Consider the following 20,200-nt stretch of genomic DNA (forward strand, 5'->3'; position numbering starts at 1 on the left):
CTAATTCTTTCATTCATATCTCAGTATCTGGTTTTGGCTATTCAAGCAATAGGTATAAGGTAAGCAAACAATCCTGGACTGAGTGCCAGTGGATCATAGGATGCACACTTCGATACTTTTGTGCACTTTATACACATACACACACAGACACACACACACACACACACACACACACACACACGCACACGCACACGCACACGCGCACACACACACACACACACACACACACACACACACACACACACACACACACACACTCAGACACTTATGAACAATTTAGTGGCTCATTAATTCAACCTACTGGCAATCTGTTGTAGTGTGAGTGGAAACAACAACCATGGCAAACACATACATGGACAAACAGAGGGAACCCACAAAGAAGACACCACAAGCAGAAATTAAACTTAAGTGTTTTAAGCTGAAAAGCAATACCACTTTACCTGATTTTTGTAAGTTCATGACATCTGTGGATTAAACTGGCTTCGGAAGGCACAGTAGCATAATATTTCAGTCCGAGTCACATCTGTTGTTCAGACATTGTTGTTTCATAATAAAACACACAGAAACATTTCTGTTATTAACAAATGTAATTTAATTGTAGGAACAACCTGAGGAAAATTCAGGTAGGTACAAGTATGTGTAACATTTTTTTTAAAAAAGGGTATTATTTTTCCACTTATTGAAACCTGTATTTTGACTTACAGTTATCATAAATATTGTATACCTTTTGTAAGGTAAGAAGACACATTTGTGTTGTCTTTTTATAAAATACATTCAGATATCTGACCCCATATTAAGGCCCATATCAGTGCCAAAACATTCAAAATAAGAAATTTAAGAAAAATATAGTTCCAGTGCTGCAAATTTGTTTCTAATAACTTATTTTAGTGCTGATAGAAATTATAAAAATATAATCATTTCATAGTGTACCTACTTCCAGATTTACTCTTGCAGTTTATTCATATACTTTTTTTTATAAAGAATGGAAAAGTTAGCAATGACAAACTGAAGATTCCAGGGCTCATATAAAGTAGTTTACTTATATGGCATTTTTGCATCACTGTCCATTGCTAATGTACAGATTATGCAGAACAGCTGCTGGAAAGTTCCATAAACTAAAATGTAACCCATACAGTGCAATTATAGTAAAGAAAGATGAGTGACAGAATAAATATTCTTCAACAAGAATTATGATGCAATATTTGGTTTCAAGAAAGCTTTATAAAGTCCAGACCATTGGAGTGTATACGAAATTCAGTTTGATATAATTAGTTTTCAGTCATGATTTTTTTATGTTTCTTGGAGTAAATGTTTTTTGCTAGTCCAAAGGAGAGCAATAGAAATAATCCTTTGCAAACAAATGTATTTATTTAATATTTTGTCTTTCTTTTCAAACTTAAATGTATGCTGCAAGCTGAAATCAACTCTTCTTGAATAAAGCAAGTCCCTACTTACTGAAATGCAGTCATATGCTGTTGAATACCTCAGAGAATGAAGATGGCATTATACAAAATTAATTTCATAACAATAATTTATACAGCAGGAGAAATCAAATGGTGAAAAAAACACCACGGAAGTGTTGTGTGTATGCATGTGTGCACACGTATGTATATGCTAGAGTAAAGAAATTTGCACCTCCCACATGAGGGGCTTTTTACTCCCAACCCAGTGAATATGCATGCAACAAGTCTGAGGTCTCCCACCATTAGGAAATGTGTAGCACAAACACTTCCTCTTTTCACATATGCTTACTCTCAGAAGTGAAGTATACTAGTCCATGAATGTAAAGGGGTGAGTAAATTTGCTTAACAATAAAAAATCCACATTTCCTGGCATCTTGGTTTAGACAGTAGAGCTCATGGCCTACTTTGTGAATGCTGGACTCTGCCGTGATTCAAACTCCTTCTGATGTAGTATAGTATGTACATGCTGCGACCAGTAAGCTAAGTTATTCAAAAATCAGATAGGTTAAACTGATCCTATTAAGTTTAAGGCTTGCTAATAGCAGTGATTTAAGGACAGAAAATGTCATCTTGTGTAGTAAATTGATTCATATAAACATTACTCCTCAACTGGAAAGTGAAACATATGCTCTATAGTGAGTGGCTTAATTATTACAACATGACTCATCTGTTTGAGCACAATATATATTGATACTTATTTCATAAACTTGAGGATGTTAATCAAATGTGTATTTTATGAACAAGGCAGCAAACTTCACTTAAAAGTTGGCAAGTTGTTTAGATACTTATTAATGGAGGCCATTGTTTTAGCATAGAAGGATAACTCATAACACATTACATATCATTAGGCCAGTCAAGAGTTCTTCAGCTGTATATGTCCTTGTATATTTTGATTCATTTCCATGTCTGTAAACATATTTCTACTTCTTCTAAATTGTGATTTATGCAAAAAGCTGGTGTGTTAATAAAAGAATCTAAAATGTGCAGCTCATGGTGAAAATGCTCTAAAAAGAAATTAAAATGTAGGAAAATAGTAAAGATTTTGAAAAACATAGCAGTAAAAATGAAGCCAAAATAATTTTTGTCTTGCAGGAACTGATCTTACAGCTACTCTACTATTAAACTGTACTTTTCTAACATTTTGTAAAGGTAGAGTATCATATTTGAATGTCTAATAAAATAAAAGAAAAACAAGACCGAATTAAAATTTCTACAAAATCAAAGTGTTTAAACATCAGGTATTGAATGATGTCCACTTTAGCTAACAAAATTTAAGATATATGCACTTGTTAACAATTCTTCTTAAAAAGGCCCAATATCCAATATCTCATGCAGTTTCATTCATTTGGAGCTAATAGCAGCAGACTGTTTTTAAAACCACCCACTGGGTGGAGCTAAAACTAGCTGGAAAAACCAACCATTATAAATTAATTTTAAACACTATGAAAACACAATTATCTAGGGGCATATTCATCTGGGACACCTGTGAGGTTTTGCAATTTAAGAGCCATGTCCACTGTCTTTATGTAACTATTAATCATCTTCCTCATTTCTGGAGTGTAAGGGTCATATTCCAACTTCCTAAGACCTGAGCGTTTGAAATTTCCATCCTTCTGACTTTCAACACACAGAAGTCTGTCATCAGAAATGTTGAAGTCAAAAAGCTGCACCATCCTTTTCAACTGATTGAAGAGATCATGCTTGAGATCCTCAAAGTGGACAACTAAAACTTTTTTGCCATATTTCAGCCAGTCAAGTGTATGAGATACCCACCATGGTGCATAGTTATTTACAAATTCTGGCCATTCTGTAACAGAAAAAAAGAAGAAAACACAGGCATCAGGAAACATGATAAAGTCATAATACTACAAACAAAAAGACAAAGGGCCAGATTCAATAAAGCCTCCACTAAGTGTACACTAAGTGTACATGATATGTATTCAACAACATTCTTATCACATTTTTTCTGCTTTATAGCCACTCAGAGAGATTACACTAAGTGAATATGTAGTGTATACTTTGTGTTAACCTTTATGAATTCCTGTCAATATTTAAAACTGGCAGAATATTAGTAGGAAAACTAAAATTAGGAGAAAGAAGGTATAAGTTATGTCTGTGTTGTCTGTTCACTTAGAATGTTGTATACTTAGTGTAGGCATTACTGAATCCCAGGGAAAGAGAATGTCTAATAAAGACTAAAGAATTCCAAAAGATGCTAGCTTATCTAATCAGCTTGTTTATGAGCTGCTCTTGCTTAAACCTTTCAGATAAAGGTTCATGTTGCAGGACTGGGATATGGAAGTATTCCAATGGATCAGCATTGTCATAGCTCCTGACAAACTACAGAACTTAGTCTTATCTCAAGAGTTTTAATTAATGATGGAACCTTCCAGAATATCTTTATACACATGCACACACACACACACACACACACACACACACACATACACTATCTAGCTATCTAACTATATATCTATTTATATCCATATATATATATATATATATATATATATATATATATATATATATATAACTGCGGTGGTGCTGCTGCGGTAGCATTGTTGCCTCACAGTATGACATTGTCCTGTTCGATTCTCAGCTAAAGCGTCTTCTGTGTGGAGACATGCGTGAATGGGCATACCTTCGTTGAAGGTTATGCGTCAGAGCTGACAACTCGGCATGTAAAAATCTACTGCCAATCATTAGCGGACCGGAGTTCTGCTGTGGCGACTCCTAACCGGGAAAAGCCGAAAGACACACAAAAAAATAAATATATATATATATTTCTTTTTTTGAGTTGAGCATACTTGTTTGCATTATTAAACCCTAAGATGGCTTCAAATATCCTACTATGGCCTTCATTTCAGACGGTCATAATGGCACACAGCTTGGTAAGAATTTTTTCTGTTAAGAATTAGAGAACACTTATGGGTGAATGCAGCTACACAACAAAACTAATGTGTTTTATGGACCTTATCTTTAAAATAAGAGATATTATCCAGCAACTGTCACCCACCAAAAACAGTTTGAATGCTTTCATCCAAATATACATCTATCTATCTATCTATCTATCTATCTATCTATCTATCTATCTATCTCTCTAGCTATCTATCTATCTATTTATATGGGTCTACTTCAAATTAATGAAAACCCACTTACCCGAAAACAAAATCACCAAGACGAGATTGCAGAAACTTTATTTTAATGAATGACTGGATTTCCATAACTTTTCTCAGGGTAAGTATCTAGTTGTCTAACATGTCAGAAAGAAACACACCGCACTATCTCCAACCCTTCCAGGTGGGGGACTATGACCTTCACACCCCACAATCCCTCCCTAACTAAATATACCAACTCTGAGATCACACTACAGTGGGTAAAAGGACAACTTTTCCCATGTTGGATGATTGGATACTTACCCTGTGTAAAGTTTCAGCAATCCAGTCATTTGTTAAAAGAAGGTTTCGGCAATCTCGTTTCAGTGATTTCATCTTCGGATAAGTAGGTTTTCATTAATTTGAAATAGACCCATATATATATATATATATATATATATATATATATATATATATATATATATATATATACATATAAGAAACAAATCCCATTAGTATACATCACTGAAAGTGAAAAATATATATATTTTTTTCCGGCATTCATCTAGGTATACAATTCTGAACATTTGTTCAAGTGGTTTTGATGAACTATAATTCAGATCACTGAAGAATATTCGACAAGCAGGCACCAGTGCCACAACAGGCCTAGTAAACAGGATTCTTCTCTTGATCTCTTTGCAGCAATCTTACTTAAAAGACCACCCCATTAAAATCAGCAGTGAGAAGAATAATATTGCTTCATAGCGCACCATCTGAAGGAATAACTTACCATTAGGCTTGAGAAACAGCAACCTATTCTAGCCTTCCAAAATATTAAGAAGGCTAGAATAGGTTATTAAAGACCTATCAGCCTAACTAGCCTGATCTACAAGGCCATGGAGTGGATTATCATGGACCTCATTAACAAGCACATTGGCAACTTCCAGACACTTGATCCCACACAGTTTGGTTTTGTCAAGTGGAGGTCATGCCTGTTAAATTTGGTCAACTTCTTTGAGACAGTCACCAAGGCTATAGATGAGGGGAAGATGGTGCACACCCCTACCTTGACCTGGCCAAGGTCTTTGATACTATTCCCCACTCACGTGTACTAGATAAACTCTCTCAACTAGGCATCAATCCGTATGTTACCAGATGGGTAGCAAATTGGATCACTGATAGAACCCACCTAGTCAAAATAGGGGAAGCCACCTCAAGTAGTAGACCCGTAACAAGTGGTGTATCCCAGGGATCGTTCTTGGAGCCTCAGCTGTTTGGAATATACTTCTCAGAGGTGCTAGCCAAATCTAGTGGGCTAAGGCTGACAAAGTTTGCTGATGACTAAAACAGGTGCTATTATCAATTCCCCTAGTGATGTGGAGATCTTCCAAGAGGGTGTCACCCAACAATGACTGATGCCAGAAACATGGCCTCAAACTGAATGCCAAAAAATACATCATCATCCCTTTTGGGGAGAATGACATCCTCACAAATTATCACATTGATAATAAGGCACTGACTTTTGACCACCATATTGCCTCCATTGTATGAAAGCTTTCTACATGGCCCACCTCATTAGTAAGGGTATCTCATCCAGGGGAAAGCTGGTCATAACATCGCTGTATTCTTCCCTTATAAGACCGATTATTGAATACAATGGCCCTTTCAGAATATACCTCACAAAGCACATGCAGCAGCTGGAGAGACCACAGAGATTCCTCACCTGGAGAATCCAGGGCCTCAAACATCTACCCTACACAGATAGGCTAAAAGCCCTGTCCCTCTAGTCAGTCTCCTACAGACTCCTCAGAGGCCTCTGTCTGGCATACAATGCAATCTCAGACCCCACCTGGATGGGACTGCTGCATATCCACAAGTCAAGCTCTACTTGAGTAACTCACACACAAGACCTCAACCTGGTCTGGGACATCAAGAGGACTTGTTGGAGAGACAGATTTGTGTCCCAGAGAATCTCCCTTTTGAGGAATAGACTCCCTCTCCACGTAAAGCAGAGTACCTCATTAAACCTTTTTAAGCATAACCTGGATAACTAGATGGGGAACAGAAAATACACCCCTGGGATTCCACCTATGTCCCTGCTGGACAGTGGCATAGGATGCGGACTTGTTGGAACATGGGCTACATTCTTGGCTAGGCTTGTAAGGGCCTCTGGGCCAATAGCATAGTAACTTCCTATTGTCCTATGATTAAAGGAACACCTCTGCACTAAAAATAAGCTCAACTATTTCAGAGATTCTGTCTGAACATTTCAAATTAAAATACTCACTGGAATATTTCTGACTACACATTATTAAATATTCAGGTGTCCTTTTTTGTCAAACTAAATACTTAGATGTATTTTATTGTCATACTTTTGCAGGTACATAACTAGATTACCAATCATTTCAATTATATTATGTGATTATAGTACAACGCAGTAGTAGTACTACATTATTTCTACATGTTTGTAATATTTTCCACATGTAATGGCAGTAGTAATACCACATCATCCCTATGTATTTGTAGTATTTTCTGCATGTAGTAGTAGTAGTAGTAGCAGTTCTGCATTATCTATACATGTTTAGTATTTTCTGCATGCAGTGGTAGTAGTATTGCTACATTATCTCCACTTGTTTGTAGCATTTTCTGCATGTAGTGATAGTAGCAGTGTTACGTTATCTTCATGTATTTGTAGCATTTTCTGCATATAGTGGTAATAGTAGTGCTGCTTTATCTCTACGTATGTGTGTTATTTTCTTTTGTTGATCTCTGAGTACGGGTCATGGCTGAAAAGGACTTTTGGGGCAGCCCACTTACCTGATTAACAAACAGAAAACAACAAACCAACCATAAAAAACAAACAAATAAAAAATAAATAAATATGATCGCAGTACAGTGAAGAAAAGGGTAAATTTCCCCATCCTCACTGTAGTGTGATCTTCAATCAGAACTTTGACCTCATATGAGTGAATGCACACTAGCATTCATTAAGGTGAATTTGAACATTTTCAGATCAGCATTATGGAAACTGGGAATCATACATTCGACCATCCCATTTTCATGTAACTGCCGTTCAACATTTTGATAGTAATTTGATAGTTAACAGAACTACAGACATGGCTTCAGCTGCTAAGCATTATTGCAACTGGAAGAATAAAAAAAAATGTGTGTGTCAATGAATGTAAGTATTTTTTGTAGGATAAAATAACAAAAAACTATTGTATCATGAAATGTTAGGTAATTTGGATCTGCTCTTGACTTAGGTAACTGTCCTTCCCGCTAGATTTTTTTGTCTTATAGAACACTTGTGGAGCAGCAAAAAGAACAGGTTTTCAGAACAGATTACAGAACCTACTTCTCTGCACATTTGATTATTTAATTGGAAAGCAAACAATCATTTGAGTACCTAAACAATAGCATGTAATTATATTTATGTCTCTGTAACAGTGCTGGAACATATTGTGTGCTTCCTTCATTCCTTGAGGGAAGAATGAATTTCTAACTAACAAGCTATCCTTTTATGCCTCGAGGGATTATCAAGCAGAGAATTCGATTCATTAACAGACACAGGACATTTCACCTTGTGTAATCATATCACTTAAAGCTTTACTTTGGAACAACTCCAGTGAGAGCATAAAATTAATGTCATGGAACAAAATGCATTTTTTTCACTCTGAAAAAGACCATTGAGAACCTGTTAACTACAGTAGTGTGCTAAGTAATTCAGTATGTAAATCTGTGCATGTGATATTCTTTCGCTTACTGTTATAGTCATGACAATATGTAAGACACATTTTGAATAAATATTGCATCATCTCTAACATCTGACTGATTAAATTGCTTGTTTCTAATTGACTGCAGTAGAAAAAAATGACAAAAGTGACTAAAATTTTTTAACTGGAGATCTTTTCCCACGTAAAGGTGAGTAATGGCTTAATCACATTGAGATAAACACATAGTTAAGGATGATGTCAAAGTCAATGCTCTTTCAGGGCAAAGAATGGATTTGCCAGTCAATGGACATTTCTAAAATTTCTGGTTTACAAGATTCACACTATCCATTCCTATTCACTGGATGTGGGCTGAACAGGGACATTATTTTTCCATGCATCTGAATACCTGTGGGCATAAAATCTGGTTACCTTAATTAAAACACATTACAAACATCTGTTGCAACACTCGTAACAAGTACTTATCAATAGTAAATAATGCATCTGGATTTAGGCCAATGAGAGTAACTTCCAAAGTTTCAAAAGTTTGGGGTAAAATGCTGAATTTTCATGTCAGTGCCTTCTGAAAGAAATATGGCTTAACCCTACTTCTCAGTTGTCCAGGCCTTCACAGAATCTCTAGATTTTGCTTCATATTTTTAGTTTTTCTTCATAAAATTTGTGGTTTTTAGGCAAATCCTGGACGAATTGAAGTTACTGCATAATGACAGACTATTGAGTTTCAGACTTCACACCTTTAGAAAATCCATGTTGATGCAAAATATCTTATTCTAACATGTTTCTAGGTATGTAAGAGCAATATTTCAAATCTGTCCCTATTTTTGGGCCTTTGTCCCTGCCTCATTTTTGGCTTTGTCCAGACTTCTTATGATAGCAGCAGGTATGAGTATAAGAGCTAGCAATTTGATCCCCAGTGGTGAAACAAAGTTGTGCTCACGATGACTTGAGCAAAATGAAAAATGATAAAACTTTGTAGCTCATGAAAAGAATGCTCATTGACATCTCTGAGGCAAACTGTAGGAAAGTGGCAAAGTTATCCACCCAGTAGTGTAGGCCTTGGATCTGGATGATTGTCACTGTGCAAGTGACACCTCAACATCATGTTAAAAAATGGGAAAAAGGGGTTGTGGATTGATGGATGGATTTGCATACTTGACACTCAGGGAATTCAGTCTTGCTCACCTATAGCGCTATCATTTTCAAACACTGATAAGGTGGTAACATCAGAGGTCTGCAGTGTTACACTGATTCCTATATTTCATTTGTGGAAAGTGCATGGCTAAATATGATCTTTTTTTTTTTTTTTTTTGGCAAAGGTTGAAATTGAGCACTCCTGAATGTCACAAATATCACAAGTTCTGAGGTTCTAAGATTGGCTTGTGATGGTGTATACAGTATGTGTGAAACAGCTTCTCTGCTAATAGGACATTAGCAACCTGCATTGAACAGGCTAACAATTTTGTGAAGCACATCTCTATATAGCAGGATGGGAGCTGTTTTCTTTGGTTTCTTTTCTTTTTTTCCTTTTTTTTTTTAAGAATACCACATATTGTGCATTTTATTCACTGGGCCATCAGTGACATTATGCTTTATAAAGCTAGTTTAGTATTCTCACCAGGTTCTAATCAGCACACTAGCTAAAAAAAAAACTTACAAGGGTAGTGTGACACTTTAACAAATGATGTTATTCGTGTTTCACTGTTGCAGTCATCAGCTGTGGATTATCCCTGCTGTGGTAGCCCTTAGCTGTCCCTAATACCAGAGTCAATGTTTTTCTGCGTCGGCTGTTGTCACTTGTTGACTGATGTCAGGTTGTCTGTGCTATAAAGCAAGGCAGCTGACACCATTACATCACTCTGTCTTGCCATGGAGCCCGTAGCAGAAGCAGTTCACAAGTATGAGAGTCAGTCGATACCAGAGTTAGAATTTTCAGCTGAAAATATCTAAAGCTAAGTACCCCATTGAGGATTCTCTTTTCTTGTGCTAACCGATGTCAGAAGACGTTAACAATTGTCTTGCCTGTGGAAAGCAGATCCCACACTGAGACTTCCATTTATACTGCGTCACTTGTTTAAGCCCAGACCACGATGTCCCCCGTTGCTGGTTCTGTGCCCTCTTCAACTCAAGAACCATTCATCATAGAGCTCTTATCGTACATAGATATTTTCATCTTCCGACTTCGCATTCTGAAATGGCATCTGTCAGCCAGAAATCTCTAGACATTCCAAAAAAAGTAGAGATAAAGCTAAAGACAGACCACACAATGCTAAGCCTTTTGATGATGCTATCAGTAAGCAGGTCATCAGTTCTCTGGAATTCAGTGAGGGGCTTTCGCAGCCCCTGCTGCCAGATACGATATCTATGCAGGCCTCTACCAAGACCCTTTTGGAGTCTGGTATGCCGCAGAAATCTTCTTCATCTTCTGAGCCTTTGGTTGTCTCTACCTCGGTTGGGTTTGGAGCTGCAATGCAGGCACCAGCTGCCAAGGAGGCCTCTCACACTACTGATTCTAGATAGAGACCGATGCCCTCTCATCCGACTACCGCTTCTCTTAGACTGATGATTCTCTTAGGCCTAGAAGCCAGGCAACTCTTAAGAAATGTACCTCTAGTCTCCATCTTCCTCTTTCTCCACCTCCCCAAGCACAAATGCTTAAGATAGGGGAGGATCTTATCTCCCTTATCAGGGGTAGTCAGGCCACATCTTCTAAAAGGAAAAGCCACCCTTCTCCTGAGATACTGTCAGAAAAGGATTCTGATGAATCTGATTATTCAGTTTTTGAAGAGGAACAGCAGCCTCTTACTGCTTATGAAGAATCAGATGCAGAGGAATCCATTCCTTCTGCCTCCCAACCAGAAGACTTTTCCTTTGGGGAAACCATTCCCACCCTCAAAGAACATTTCCACTGGAAATATCAGGACTTCCCTCAGTCTAAGAAAAGACTAAGAGAGTTTCTAGACCTGCCCCAGTACAGAACCCTGGCCATCACCCCTATTTTAGAGGTAGTGGATGATGTTTTCCATGAATCCAGCTTAGCCCCTGACGCTGTCCCACCTGCTCCCACTAAACCTGACAGGTATTAGAGAGTGCCAGATTCTCACAAATAGCTGTACAGAAATCCTGTTGCAGACTCGGAGGCCATTACACAGGGACCAAAAGGAGCTAAAGTTAGTTCTGCAAAGAATCCTATCCCTTCTGACAAGAAATCCAGAGCTCTGGACAGATGGAGTAAAAAAGTATACACCTCTGCAACCTTAGCTATCAGAGCACTCAACTGTCAGCTCCATATGTTAAAATATCAACAACACACTTTAGAACTATGAAAACAAAAGATTTCTTCCTTTCCTGACTGTGCCAATTCCAACAGTTAGCAGATTTACTGCACTCTACTTGTCAAGTGGCCAAACACTCTTTGCACTGTGGATATGATGCACCAGAAGCCTCAAGCAGTGCAGCAGTATCAGGATCAGTTATTAGAAGACAGGCATGGCTGAAGGAACAACCTGCCCCTGATTATGTCAAGTCTAAATTAATTGATGCACCCTTGGATAAGGACTGCTTGTTTGGAATTAAAGCAGAAGAAGTGCTTAAAATGATGGAAGACAAAGCAAAATCTATGCAAACAGTAAAAGATTTCTTTCAAGTTCAACCTCCCAGGTTCAGCAGGAATTTCTCCTCTAAGAACTGGTTCTTTCCTGCACCTAGTAGACAGGAGCAAGGTATCTGGATCTCCTCTTTCTCAAAACCATCCTAACCTCCTTAGAGTTCACCAACAATGAAAATAAATTAAAGCAGACTTCCTCCAGGAGGATTGTTTTCCTGGGAGCACTGCTGGATACAGCATCTCAAATGGCCTTCCTATCAACAGAAAAGCAGAGCTTCCTGCTGATCTACTTTACTCAGCTGGCTTCCAGAAGTCACCTCACAGCAAAGAATTTCCTGCAATCTTTGGGGTACATGGCATCTTGCATCCTTCTAATTCCTCTGACAAGGCTCCACATGAGGAAACTACAGTGATATCTAAAGAACATTTGGTATCAGCACTCTCAGCCTCTAGAGACCCATCTTCCTTTGATCCCCCTGTATAAGGGCCAAATTTCTCTGGTAGGCAAGGGCCTGTACCAAGAACAAGGGTTTCCCCTTCATCCTCCGCCCTACCAGCCAGACCATCACCTCCGATGCCTCACATGGCTTGGGGCACTCACCTGGCAGGAAGATGCACCCAAGGCCTTTGTGATGCCCAGCACCTTCCTTTACACATCAACCAGAAGGAAGTGATGGTAGTACAAAAGGCTCTGATATCCTTCAAATCTCATCTCAGGCCAGGGGTCCTCCTTATCAAAACAGACAACACCACTGTAATGTGGTACATCAACAAACAGGGAGGGACCCAATCTAACTCTCTGTGTAGGCTCGCCATGAACCACTGGCAGACAGCCTCCCCCATGGGATTGCACCTAATAGCCCAATACCTACCAGGGATCAACAACTTCCTGGCAGACCACTTAAGCAGAAACTTACTGGGCTGCCACAAATGGCAGCTCCACAGGAAAATCTTTTTGTAAGTTACTCAGGACTGGGAAACTCTGGAGGTGGATCTCTTTGCTTTGCACCTCAATCACCATTTGGAAAAATTCTGTACCATGCAGTATCACCACCTGGCGTGGAAGGTAGATGCCTTGAACTTCCCCTGGAACTCCCTCTTTGTGTATGCATTCCCTCCTCTGCCTCTTATCCCCAAGGTATTGATCAAGATAAGGGAGTAGAGGCCAAAGGCCATCCTCATTTGTCCAGATTAGCCCTTACTGGGCAGCCTGACATCTCAGCCTCCCAGGCAGCTTCCCCTCATCTCAGACCTCTTGATTCAGGCGGGGGGGGGGATGCTGCACACGGACTTGCAGATTTTCAAAATAACAGCATGGCTTATACCCTAAAAGCAAACAAGGGGCCCCTGTTAAGCAAACAGTTCCTAGACATTATCACAGAGGCCAGGAAGCCCAGCACCAGAAAATCTTATGCAGGAAAATGGAAAAGATTCTGCTCCTGGAACCAGTCTAGAGAGGGCAGTTCCTCACATCTTTCCATCCCTCCTATCCTGGACTATCTAGCGGAGTTACTAAATTCTGGCCTTTACCATAAATGTAGATGTTTGAGTGTATTCACTGTTGCAGTCTTGGTTTCCCTCCCTCCTTCCCCCTTATATCCTCTTTTCTTAGGGAGACATATGCTTCTTATGGTGGCTTTTTGCCACCAGGTCACCCTTACCATATTTTCTGGGGCTCCTGACTGGTTAGGGCAAGAAAAACTGATGTAATGGCATTGACTGCCTTGCTTTATAGCACTGATGACCTAACATCAGTCAACAAGCAACAGCAGCCGAAGTAGAAAAACACTGACTCTGGTATTCGGGCCGGCCAAGGGCTACCATAGCAGGGATAACCCACAAGTGATGACTGCAACAGTGTATACACTTGAACATCTACATTTATGGTAAGTTCACACAACTGTACTTTTTCTGGATCCAGAATGACAGTCTTAAAGTTTCCATGGTAATCCTATGAATAAAATATTGTATACTGCTTATCGATCATTTGCTTACTGAACATTAGCCAAAAGGCAATTTTTCTCACACAGGATATAAAATACTAATTAGTCCTAATGTGAGTTTTGCAAAAAAACATTACATTCAAAAAGTATTGAAATAAGATCTAGTGTTGGTGATAACTAATTGCTTAACTAATAGATGTATCAGCTAGCAGACACCACAATGAATATTTGCTTGATAAAATTTACAAACTGTTTCATCTGGATCTCAGAAAAGAATAGAGCTAGTAATAGTTTTCAGCACAGCACCCATGATAAACTAGAATATTTCTGATATCAGAGTTACCTTTCGAGAGTTCACTATTTTTGTTCATCAGCAAATTTACTTACATATCTGTAACATTACTGTTTACAGTTTATTACCATGCAAGAAACAAATCCATAATCTGCTATATCAGACATGAAACAGCAACAGCATTAATCACCAGGGCTTGCACATTGCTGAAAATAGCAATTTTGGAAACAGTATTTATTTCATCCTCAAAGGATTATTGTTATTGTTTTCACAAAGTGGAAGTATTTGGACTGTTTTGTCTGATGTTATTGCTAATATTTGATGCACATAAATGCGATCAGGTTATCAAAATCCTACTCATCTATCCCACAACAGTGAAGTGCACTACATCACATGTACCACAGTATGAAGGACAGCAGAACAAAATTAACTTTATATGTATATATATATATGGTTTCACTTCAGAATCCTGAAATATCACAATCCTGAACTTCATAATCCAGAAGCCCAAAAATACAGGACAAACAGAATGACAATATTCCAGTACCTGGACACACAGAAACACATACAAGAGAAAGGATAGCACTTTCCACCAAGTATGGCCCCCACGCCCCCTACTAATTAAATATATGATCTCCAAGATTGCACTTCACAGAAAAAAATGGCAAACATACCATGACATGTTTTATGACTGCCTGTTGTAACCTTAGTAATGTTCCCTTCTAACTTGCTACACTACAATATAATTCATGATAGTGTAGTGAAGTGCAGTCTTGGAGTTGATATATTTAAGTAACAGGGTGTGTGGGGGGGGGGGCACAGCCCCCCACATGCGGGGTGCAGGGGGGCTTGCACCCCTGCTTATATTTAGTGGAATGTAATATGGTTTGTGTTGTCTATAGTCAGTATATGTATCCTGTGTGTTTTCAGTCTTTTGGGATTCAGGATTTTGAGTTTTCAGGATTTTGGGGTTCCAGATCATGAAGTTTAGGATTGTGATATTTCAGGATTCTGAAGTGAAACCATATATATATATATATATATATATATATATATATATATATACTGCTCATCAATCAGTTGCTTACTGAACATTAGTCACAAGGCAATTTTTCTCACACAGGATATATAATACGACATTAGTGAATGTTATGAATAAATCACCAGTGAACTCTTTAATTTGGTCATTTTGTAATGTACAGCAACTGTGCAGTGATATTTCCTGGTTTCCTGGTATCGCCTGTGACTAGATGGACCTCCATTTGTTATTTACTATTTTTTTCTGGTCACATGGTTAACACACTGTTTGGGTTCTTAGTTCTTCTGAACACTACATTAGTGCTAATACGAGTTTTGGAAACTCCCTGCATGGTATGCTGCTTCTCCCACATCCCCTGTTAATCATATATACTTACTCCAAGATGGCACAATCAACAGGGTAGGGGCATATTCCCTAACCCACAGATTGTTGATCTCATTCACCTGTAGACCATCTATTTTGTCAGCCAAACTGCATCAACAAAACAGATGTTGACAAGTGTAAATTTTGTTTATGCACAGTACACCTATAGATAAATATATATATACATATACACACACAAACATACAAGTAAAACAAATAATAGTCTTTGGCTGATTATCCTGATTTCTACTGGAAATTGGGAATAGAATGCCAATGAAGTACTTCAGAATTGCATTACAGTTTTTATGCATTTATTTGCTGGAAAGTCCGACTGGATTGGAAACCTCTTTACACTGGAGGCCTCTCCGTTTTTTAATTTCTCCAACTCTTTTGGGTTTCTAATACCATGACATGAAAGGACCCCATTCCTAAGTCAAAGTATGATTAAAATTCATGAAATTAGTATTGTTTCAATCTTTGATGTTAGCCAGAAGTGCTCTTCACTTCACAGCACCCACAATGTGCCCAGTAATGACTCCTGCAATTCGTACAGAGTTACATGCACTGGAGACATATCTAAATATGACTGTAAATTATTTTTTATAAGACCTGGTGCTGCTACTGGAACTGTCTGGGTATCCTTATTCTATATTGCCCTCATTTCAGCCTGAAAATCCTATTATTTTATGACTTTGTGCCTTTCTGTATGTAAGACACTGTAGTCCATAGGTGCAGCAATTTCAATGATCAATGCAGCTTTTGTCTTCTTTTCATGGACTGGTATATCTGGTTTCCTCACATCTATTTTTTGAACTGTTGGTAATGGATGATCCCATGTGATATAAACTTCATAATTTTCTATGATGCTTTGTGGCTCATGTTTCCAATGTTTTTCAGCTACTTTAATATTATAATGTTTGTACAATCCCCAATGCCAACAATCTTGCCACATTATTATGTCTTTCAGAATACAGTCTTTCTTCCATTAGTATATCACAGCCAGAAACAAGATGTGCGGCTGCTTCCAATTCTGTTTTACAAAACCTACATTTGTCTGTTTCTCCCACATGTTCAATGGGCTTTGTAAACAAATGTGTACATATTCCCCTGACTACCAATATTAACTTTTCATCCTTTGGTTTAAATTCACCTCTCCTTAGCCATTCCTGCATTTAATCCTTATCAACATGAAGTTGTTCCAAGAGTTTTCCATACTTGCAACTATATTTATGTATTTTCCACATTCTTCATCTTATATATTCTTTCTTTTTTTTAGTACATTCAGTTGCTGCCTGATTGTTATCTTCTTCTGGTTTGATTCCCATTCCCACTTGATGCCAATATGCTTCTGCTAAACTAAGCAAGGAAGTCATCTTAGACTTATTCTCCTCATGTTTGAAAACTTGCACAATGTTTGGGTCTTGTGAGGTCAGCAGATATGTATGCAGTCCCATGATTTCAGATCTATATAGATAATCAATTTCAAGGTGGTCCTTACCGCCTTCAGAAATGGGAATACGTAATCTTGGTATACACTGATTTTTATAAATAATTTGATGAGCATAAAGCATTCTTCTTGTTTTCCTGTCCAACCTAACACCTTTTGGGATCAGTCAATCACTTCAAAACTCTATGTCAGGACAGGAGGATCAAATTGGTTTATAGCCTGGACTTTGTTCATAGATGTCAATGCAGTTTTCAGTATTAATTTAAGTATTCGAAAATATTCCTCACTAAGTTTTATTTGCATTATTTCATGTTTCATTATTGAGCCTTCATCAATTACCATATATATATATATATATATATATATATATATATATATATATATATATATATATATATATATACACTCCCTCTTGCTCAAGTTCCTTTATATTGCATTACTGTCCCAAACTGATGTTTTCTTAGTGCTGCAGGATTCCTGCTTTAAAGGTTGCTTTCGCACATTTATAAACACCAAATGACATTCTTGTATCATCTGAAGATGTTTTTATCACTTGCAGTTGTGCTTTCAGTTCCTCATCTGATGAGCTATATAGTTTTAAATCATCTACAAAAAAAAAAAGATGAGAAGTGTTTACACTTTGTTGTTTTCTAGGAGCCAAATTATGGCCATGACCTAATCTGTTAAATAGACAGCTTAATGGGTTAAGGCCAATGCAAAATAACAGCAGTGACAGACAGTCACCCTGGAATATCTTTTGAATTTTTATCCCTGGAATAATAATCTGTCCATTATTATGGCTTAACTGCAAAGTGGTTTGCCACTGTTTCATGGTCGCTGTAATGTAATTGATCAGTGTAGGGTATACCTTATACATTTTTAAGTACTCTTTTATACATGAATGTGGGACACTGTCAAATGCCTTTTTATAGTCTATCCATGCCATACTTAGATTATTCCCCTTTTTACAGTTTTCCATTATGAGTTTATTTAACAACAAATGATCCTTTGTTCCATATGACTTTCCTTTATTACCTGTTTGTTCTATTACCATGACTGATTTTTCTTCTAAATAACTATAAACTCTGCCTGCATCAATTTCAGTGTATAATTTATACTTCGTTGGAAGGCAAGTTATTGCTCTATAGTTTTAAGGATAGCTTGCAGGTTCAATCTTAAGTAGGAGTATTGTTTTTTTCCCTGTTGTTAACCAGGCTGGTGTCTTCTTACTCAAGGCTAAATCTTCATGTACATGGACAACACTCTACTACTACCAACTCGAAACACAATATGTGATGGATGCAGTTACATTTATAAACTAGAATCCTTGCTGTCTCAGTCACAAGCCAGTACATCTAGCACTGAGAAGGTTGTCTCCACAAGCACTACGAACACCACACCTCTAACACCCCACATCTGTACAACACACTCTTACATATAGGTTCATAGGTTCATACTAGGCTATCTGCCCTAGGGCATTTATAAGCCTAGCCAGAGTGTGTTTGGCTTTCGCCACCCATGTTAAATTTATTTTGCTATGCCCTTTTTTGAGGTTAGTATACTGTGCCTCTGTCTAACAGTGACACAGAAGTGATATCCGGGGTAAACCTACGATCTCCCATCCGCACATCAAGATTCCTCTTGAAGAGAGTCAATGAGGGACTCTGCCTAACCTGGACTGGGACTTTATTCCAGAGTGAAGGGAGCCTCTGGGCTATGAATCTGTCCCTCCAGCATGTCCTATTTATTTCAGTGCTGAGGTTCAAGTCTCTCGAGCATGTAGCTCGATGGGATTTGGATTTTCTGAGGTGCAGCATGTCCATTAATTCCGGGCTGGACATGGCTTTATACGTCAGGCACAGATCGCCTCTGAGCAGGCGGTATGCCACTGAGTAGAGCTGGAGTTTCTTTAACCGGGCAGCATATGGCATCTGTCTGAGCCCTTTGATCCTCTTGGTGAGGTACTTTTGGGGTCTTTCCAGTTGCTGCAGGTGCCTGGTAAGGTACATCCTAAAAGGGGCATTGTACTCAATTATGGGCCTGATGAGGGATGAGTAAAGAGGCACGATGACCTCCCCTGATCTAGATGTGAATCCCTTCATGATTAGGTGGGGTATATAAAATGTTTTTCTAACCACTTTGGCCACGTGGTTTTCAAATGAGAGATTGCTATCAACTTGGGTCCCCAGGTCCCTAATTACTTCTTCCATACTTAATGGATTACCACCTATGTGGTAATTTGTGGGCACTTTGTTTTTGCCAAAGGGGATGACTATACACTTTTTGGCATTTAGCTTGAGGCCATGGCTCTGGCACCAGTTGTCTGTTTCTATGAGGCCCTTTTGTAGGATGCTTGTGTCGGCTAGAGAGTCGATTATGGCACCTAGTTTGCAGTCATCTGCGAACTTGGTCAGCTACAGTCCTTCCGTGTTGTCCTGTACCTCCGAGAAATATATACCGAACAAGAGAGGTCCCAGGACTGAGCCTTGTGGGCCACCACTTGTAACTGGTTTGGAGTCTGACATGGCTCCAGCAATTCTAACCATGTGGATTCTGTCCTTGAACCAGTTTGCAACCCATCTAGTGACATAGGGGTTTATATTTAAGCTGGTGAGCTTATCTATAATGCCCGAGTGGGGTATTGTATCAAAGGTTTTTGCAAGGTCCAGGTAGGCTGTGTGGACCACCTTCCCCTCGTCAATGGCCTTGGTGACTGTTTCAAAGAAATCAACCAGGTTTAAGAGGCAGGATCTGCACTTAACAAAGCCGAACTGGGTAGGATCCAGTGTCTGTAGGTCCCCAATATCTTTATTTATGATGTCCATGATGATCCTTTCCATAGCTTTGCAGACCAAGCTAGTCAGGCTTATGGGGTGATAGTTTCCAGGATCCGTTGAGGCACCACATTTCTGGAGAGGGACCACAGTTGCTGTACAGCACTCTTTGGGTACATATCCTGTAGTAAGGCTGAGATTGAACAGTAGTTTTATGCTTGGGTTTAGCTATTCTTGGAGTTCATGTAGGATGCAGCCCGGGACACGCGGGATATGCGGGGTTCACAACGAAAACATACTTAAACAAAAGAGACCTCTGAAGCAAAAACACGCATGCACATTACAAACCAGAGCACCAAGCATCACACATAGTACACACGCCTGTGTCTCATAGCCTCTAAGGCACAGCCACAAACACAACATACTAGTCATAGGAGACTCTATCATGA

At 38.6% G+C, this 20,200-nt stretch overlaps 1 protein-coding gene across 3 annotated transcripts in view; it reads right to left on the bottom strand.

Moving 5' to 3' along the window:
• Window positions 1–568: 568 nt before the first annotated feature.
• WSCD2 (WSC domain containing 2) overlaps window positions 569–20,200 on the bottom strand; it is a 2,311,682-nt gene continuing 2,292,050 nt past the window's right edge. For all 3 annotated transcript variants that reach the window (XM_044068417.1, XM_044068416.1, XM_044068415.1), the window contains one exon: window positions 569–3,270. In XM_044068417.1, the coding sequence (XP_043924352.1) occupies window positions 2,918–3,270 (353 nt within the window). In that variant the 3' untranslated portion in view covers window positions 569–2,917. The remainder of the gene's footprint in view (window positions 3,271–20,200) is intronic.

Source organism: Protopterus annectens, chromosome 4.part0 (assembly GCF_019279795.1).
Source record: "Protopterus annectens isolate FY-2018-M chromosome 4.part0, PAN1.0, whole genome shotgun sequence".
In the NCBI taxonomy this organism is placed as follows: domain Eukaryota; kingdom Metazoa; phylum Chordata; order Ceratodontiformes; family Protopteridae; genus Protopterus; species Protopterus annectens.